Source organism: Pteropus alecto, unplaced genomic scaffold (assembly GCF_000325575.1).
Source record: "Pteropus alecto unplaced genomic scaffold, ASM32557v1 scaffold61, whole genome shotgun sequence".
Classification (NCBI taxonomy): Eukaryota; Metazoa; Chordata; class Mammalia; order Chiroptera; family Pteropodidae; genus Pteropus; species Pteropus alecto.
The window spans coordinates 14,649,938-14,656,141 of record NW_006434835.1 but is presented as its reverse complement, the minus strand read 5'-3'; the positions used below and the strand labels follow the sequence as shown (position 1 = coordinate 14,656,141).

Below are 6,204 nucleotides of genomic sequence, written 5' to 3'. Positions count from 1 at the left end.
AGGTTTGGCCACTGCTTGCTCCTTCACTTTCATAGCAGAGCAGCGTCCAGTGCAGAGGAGAGAATTGGTGTGTGAAAAACATGTCCTTTGGTGAAGAAGAAAAACCCACCCATTCCAGTGGTCAAGAGTCCCGGATTCTAGTCTACTTCTGGGTCCGCCACTAACTCAGGAACCTGGGCACACTGCTTAACCTCTCCGTGCCTTGTCACCTGCCAAGTGGAGGCAGATACCGAGTTGATGAGGAAGTTTTCGGAAACGAGGGATGATTTGGATATTGTCGGTAGTGTCCATTTGCCTGGGTAGTTGCTACGTTCATGAGAACTGCAGAAAAGTCAGCCAGGGTGATTTTTCTGTCACTTCGCCCCAAAAGAGGGTCACTCCTTCCCCGCGATCTTCCCCTCACTTCATACGTGGCCATCAGCGGATGGTTCTGTCCAAGAGGAGCGTGGAGCCAGCCTGATGGCCTCGTAAGGATCTTCCCTAAGAAAACTGCTTGTTATAGACAAGCTGGGATCAGGGTCACTGCTGGAGGCAACAGGAAGTTTGTGTTTATTTCCAGTCTAAAAAATATTTTTAAAAAGAAACAGCAGCAGTAGAACAAGCATATAGCATTTTGAAGAACATTTAAAGTTTTCTCTTAGTTCCGTCCTCCCACTTAAATTACGCTTTTCTCTTTTGCACCTGTCCTGCCTTTTATTCGATGCACGTGTATCTGGCATCACCTTCACAGAGTGCAATTCTGTGTCCTGCTTTTCCCTCTCATCATTTTCTTGTTGCATCAGTTTTCATCAAGATCATTTTTAAGGCTGCGTAATTTTCCATCCAAAAGACGTGTCACGATTTCATTAACCATTCGCGGGGCGTTCAGACCGCTTACGGTTTTTCCCACAAGCGTGAGTGATACTGCAATGAAGTTCTTCCTGCACATGGACCTTTTTACTTCTTTGGGATTATTTCTGTTGGATAAATTCCGGATAGATTCCCAAGAGAGCCATTAATGGGTCAGAGGTTTGGAACATTCTTATGACTCTCGAAACATATAGCAGCTGCTATTTTAGGAACAGTGGGCTCTGTCTCTGCTGGGAGACCAAGCCACATCCCGCAGCGCTGGGCACCAGCGAGGCCCAGACTGCTCTGTGTGTGGCTGGCTCCCAGCCTCCTTCCTTCTCCAAGAACATGAATGAGGTGTTGGGGTCTTTCACCTGGACCCTGAGAATGGATGTCGGGGTCCTCTATGTGTGTATGAGCATTTTTCTAGAAGACCCGTAGGTAACATCACACGCTTCTCAAAGGGATCCACAAAGGGGTTTAGACTCTCTGAAACATGTGGGCAAATAAGGGCGACACCAGTGTGTGGGTGCAGGTGAGGAGGGAGACAAGCACACCCGGGCCGGGCCGGGGCTGGTATGTGAGGCAGTTGTTGGAGGGTCTGGATGGAGTAGGCGAAGAGGAACTTGTCTACACCACAGGGGCCACGGGGGAGAGCAGGGGAGATGGGACCAGGGGCAGGTGGGTGCCATAGCGAGGAGGGCCTGGGGTGCTACGGAGAAATGTGGTGGGTGGGGAGCCATCCGAGAGAGTCGGGCACAAGTGTCACACAGCTGAGCGGAAGTTCTGAGGCCACGTGGACAGTGGGTTGAAGGGGAGCAGGAGCAAAGCCTGGCCGTTACAGGAAGCCTGGGGTTGCGATGCCCCTGGAGGGCAGCAGGGGCTGAGAGGCGGCCCCTTCTTCACTGCCCCTCAGCCACTCTCTGCCCTTTGACCTCCACCTGCTAGAATGTTCTTTCCTGTCCAGTTCCTCGGCAGATGCCTGTTTTGTTCCTTTCTCACCTGTCAAATCGTCCTCTCGTCTGTGTATACCTACTTCTTACTTAAAACCCGTTTCATCAGATGATGTAAGGGGGACTCTGCCCGCTTAACCTTTTTATGCTAAGATTTCCATGAACCACATGAGTAAATTGCCTTGATTTACAACCGCTCCATTTTTCTTGTTATTTTAAAAATGGACATTTAATGAGTTTCTGCTTTTAGCATTCGTTTATGCTCTTGAAAAGTTACAGAAATACATAATGCAAAAGAGAGACAGTTCCGCACGTCCGATGTCCGCGCTCGCGGCCCCCTCACGTGGGTCCCGGGGCCCGTGTCCTTCAGGGCCACTCTGAAGGTGCTGCCGCCGCCGCCGCCGCCTCTGTCCTGCCTCAGCCAGCAGCAGTCCTGGAGCCTGAGCCGTGCCAGGAGGAAGCAGTGTCGGGCTCCCCTCGCCACACACACACAGAGTGGGGGTCCCCGAGTCGCCGTACTCCCTCTGCCGCCTGCAGGACCCCGGGGAGACCCAGCTGCTGCTTCTGTCGCCAGGATCAGGGTGTTTCTTCCGGAAGTATCTAAACCTACCCCTGGAAGAGGACACCAGACCCAGCGCCGCCCCACAAACCCTCCCCTTCCTCCCGCAGGAGAACCTTATGCTTTCCATCCTGCCCAAGCACGTGGCCGACGAGATGCTCAAGGACATGAAGAAGGACGAGAGCCAGAAGGACCAGCAGCAGTTCAACACCATGTACATGTACCGCCACGAGAACGTCAGGTGCGCCAGCCGCGGGCACGGGCTCCCAGCGCAGGACGGGTTGGGCCCTTGTGGGATCGGCCTGTCACTGCAGGCTCGAGAGCTTCCCTGGGGACTAGAAGCAAGGTCGCCCCACAGCGTGCACCCCACTGCAGGAGCAGCCTCGCTGATGGACACTGTGGCTGAGACGTGCTTTAGGCTGTGTGGTCCAGCCCACTTGTTGCCCAGATGTCACCCAGAGTGGGAAAGTGACATCTGTGAGGCCACCCAGCCCTTCAGGGCCAGCAGTGGGGCTCAAAGCCATGCTCCTTCCAGGAAGGATGCCCGCCTTCATCCTGAGGCAGGAGCGAGGCAGTACAGGGAGAGGGTCCCTGTAGAGGAGAGTTCACAGGATAAGCTAAACGTCAGAGCCCCGAATTCACCCTGGAGGTGCTAGGGGCTCACTGCTTTGGGGCTTGAATAAGCACCTACTCCTGCCGTGATCCCGGCTGCCATGGGCTGGGAGCAGGAGCTGGCAGCGGTGTCAGGCGTGTGGCTGGAGTCTTAGCGTCTGGCGGCCTCCTCCCTCTGCAGCATCCTTTTCGCGGACATCGTGGGCTTCACCCAGCTGTCCTCTGCCTGCAGCGCACAGGAGCTCGTGAAGCTGCTCAACGAGCTCTTTGCCCGTTTTGACAAGCTGGCGGCCGTGAGTACCCTGACCCTCACCCAGCGTTCAAGAGCGGGGGCCACCCTCGTGGCCTGTGCCTGGCCCTCCCAGACTCCCACAGATCCCCCCCGCCTGTCCTTCCTCTGCTTTCTTTCCCACGCCTCCCTGCCGAGGAGGGACTCGGGACCACAGCCCCTGCCCGGCCCTTTCAGAAATACCACCAGCTGCGGATTAAGATCCTGGGCGACTGTTACTATTGCATCTGTGGCCTGCCTGACTACCGAGAGGACCACGCCGTCTGCTCCATCCTCATGGGGCTCGCCATGGTGGAGGCCATCTCGTAAGCGGGGTAGCTCTGGGAGGGGGGTGCCTGGGCCCGTAGGAGAAGCAGGCCTCATGTGCAGGTCTCATGGGGGGCCCAGAACCCCCAGGCCCCCTCGGAGGGATCCGTTCAGGCATGTAACGCGGGACGTAGTGATGTAATGTGGCGTGTAGCGATGGTCGGCAAGTCGCTCGGTCCCCAGCTCTGCGAAGTAGGGTCCTGGCTCACCTTCCTCACAGCTGAGGGAAACTGCAGGACCTCTGCAGCCTCCGGGGGGCGCTTTTCCAGCCTAGTGCCATTTTCTCCTGGAAGTTCTGGTCGTCACATTCGGGTCGCGTGGGCTCGGATGTTCCTCCCCAGACGTTCTCCCGTCTCTGCTCTCGGGGTTCTCGCACCACGACCCTCCGAGGCAGACGGCTTCGCGATCACCGTGCCCCTCTCTCTCATTAGAAAACCAAAGTACAGCAGTGAAGTGACTCTGCTGAGGTCACCAGACAAAAGGGGCAGCAGCAATGAGACTAGAACCCTGGCCTCTGAGCTCCCAGCCAGGGTTCCCGCCTTCACCCCCGTGAGCCGTGGGGATTGTGAACTCTGCCTCCGCTCGCCTATGCCCTTTAATGTCACTGGTGCAGGTGGGCTCGGAGACCCCAAGCCACTGTGTTGCCTCCTGTCCACTCAGGGCCCCCGGTGGGCACTCCCTCTGGTGTTGGCCTGGAAACAAATACTGCCTCTCGACTCGCCCTTGGGGCAGTGGTTCAGGCTTAGGCTTTTACCTCCACTCAGGCAGCTCTGAATTCTGCCTTTGTCTTCCTGGAGTTCTCAAGTGAGAAGCTGCACCCTTGGCGCGTGCAGCAGCAGCACAGTGCCAGGGGGTGCTCAGTGAGTTATCACCTGCACAAATAAATAAATGAGTGATTGGAAGAGAGCAACTGGAGGTCCCTCAGGGGAGGAGGGCTAGGGGCAGGCGCTCCACGTACTCGGCTGCGGGGCACCTAGTGGCCCCCTCGCCGGAGGGGAACGAGGCTGTGCAGAATTCCTCCTGCGGGGGCGTGTCGCAACCCCTTCTTCCTATCTGTACCCGGCAGGTATGTGCGAGAGAAGACGAAGACCGGGGTGGACATGCGTGTGGGGGTGCACACAGGCACCGTGCTGGGGGGCGTCCTGGGCCAGAAGCGCTGGCAGTACGATGTTTGGTCCACTGATGTGACTGTGGCCAACAAGATGGAGGCCGGCGGCATCCCCGGGTGAGCGAGCACCCCTCCGTCCCCCGCAGTGGGCAGGTGTGAGAGCCGGGGGCGGGGCATCCACTCATCCCTCGGGGGCTGTGGCTTGGACCAGGGACATAGGGCCTTAGAGAAGGGCCCTCTTCCCACCAGGATTAGCATCCTCCTCGGGGTGGCTGCCTCCCGGGCCTGAGTTTGGCTCTGGCCTCTCTTGCCTGGCCCTCTGCAGCAGTCGGTCCTCTCGCCCCCTTCACCCCCTGCACCCCTTCGTGGGGCCGCCCAGGCTCTGATGGCATCACAGTTATAGCTTCTTCAGTGTGCCCAATCTCCCCAAGGGGCATTATTGCTAGTGACGAGCTCTGAGGCAGCGGTTTGCAGTGACAGCTCACACCCGCACACCTCACCTGAGCTCTGTTACAGAATCGGCCAGTCGGGCAGGCCAGGACCTCGCCTCAGGGCGGACAGATGAGGACGCAGTGAAACTTTCCCTGCTCAGGTCAGGGAGCCTCCTTCGAGGCAGTCACAATTCCCTCCCTCAGTGGCGACTCCTCAGAGATGGATTCATTACGCCCCGATAGTAGGTGTTACAACAGCAGATTCTGCAAGAGAGGTAGTCCTCAGACCTCGCGACTTCAGAGTTCGGAGCTGACTTCTCAGTTCCTTACCTCATTCGATACTCTCAGCAGCCTGCAAAGACAGAACTTTCTTCCTGTCTTACGGATGTAATACAGGCTCAGGGAGGGGCAGGGGCCACACTGCCTACACAGCTAGTTAGTGCCAGGACGCCCCTGTCCCTGGGTAGCAGCACATCTCATTACTTCCACGTGCCCAGGAGCCACAGGCCCGAGCAGCAGCCTGGCCCAGCCCCGGTGCTGACGGTCCCCTGGGGGCGGGTGGGAGCCGCCCTCCCCTCGGCCTCTGCTCAGGGCCCCCTCGCTGCGTTGCAGGCGTGTGCACATCTCACAGAGCACCTTGGACTGCCTGAAGGGGGAGTTCGACGTGGAGCCGGGCGACGGGGGCAGCCGCTGCGACTACCTGGATGAGAAGGGCATCGAAACCTACCTCATCATCGCATCCAAGCCAGAGGTGAAGAAGACGGCCGTCCAAAATGGCCTCAATGGCTCGGTGAGGCCCCTACCGACCCCTGGACTAGGGGGGCGGAAAGGAAGGGATTAAAGGAGGAGAGATTGCAGGAGAAGCGGCAGGACTTAGAGATGGATGAATACGAGAGGCGACTCGTGGTGGCCTCCTTTCAGAGGGCAGGCTGATTTCTGGGGGACCTCGTGCACGGAATTCACGGTAAGTGAAAAGTGAGGTGACAGTGTCCAGAGAGGAGGCTGGGTTAGGCTCAGGGTCCTCTGCGTGGAGGAAGCAGCTGAAGCCAGAGTGACGTGGATGCTGAGAGAGAGCGCGGAGCAGAGGGAGGCAATGGGATGGGCTCGGTCTCGGAGGA

General features: G+C 57.8%; 1 protein-coding gene across 2 annotated transcripts in view; it reads left to right on the top strand.

Annotated features, from left to right (window-relative positions):
* ADCY3 (adenylate cyclase 3) overlaps positions 1–6,204 on the top strand; it is a 68,034-nt gene that overhangs the window by 46,603 nt on the left and 15,227 nt on the right. For both annotated transcript variants that reach the window (XM_025045769.1, XM_006910279.3), the window contains 5 exons: positions 2,451–2,581; positions 3,134–3,245; positions 3,419–3,546; positions 4,614–4,772; positions 5,699–5,876. In XM_025045769.1, coding sequence (XP_024901537.1) covers positions 2,451–2,581; positions 3,134–3,245; positions 3,419–3,546; positions 4,614–4,772; positions 5,699–5,876 — 708 coding nt within the window. The remainder of the gene's footprint in view (positions 1–2,450; positions 2,582–3,133; positions 3,246–3,418; positions 3,547–4,613; positions 4,773–5,698; positions 5,877–6,204) is intronic.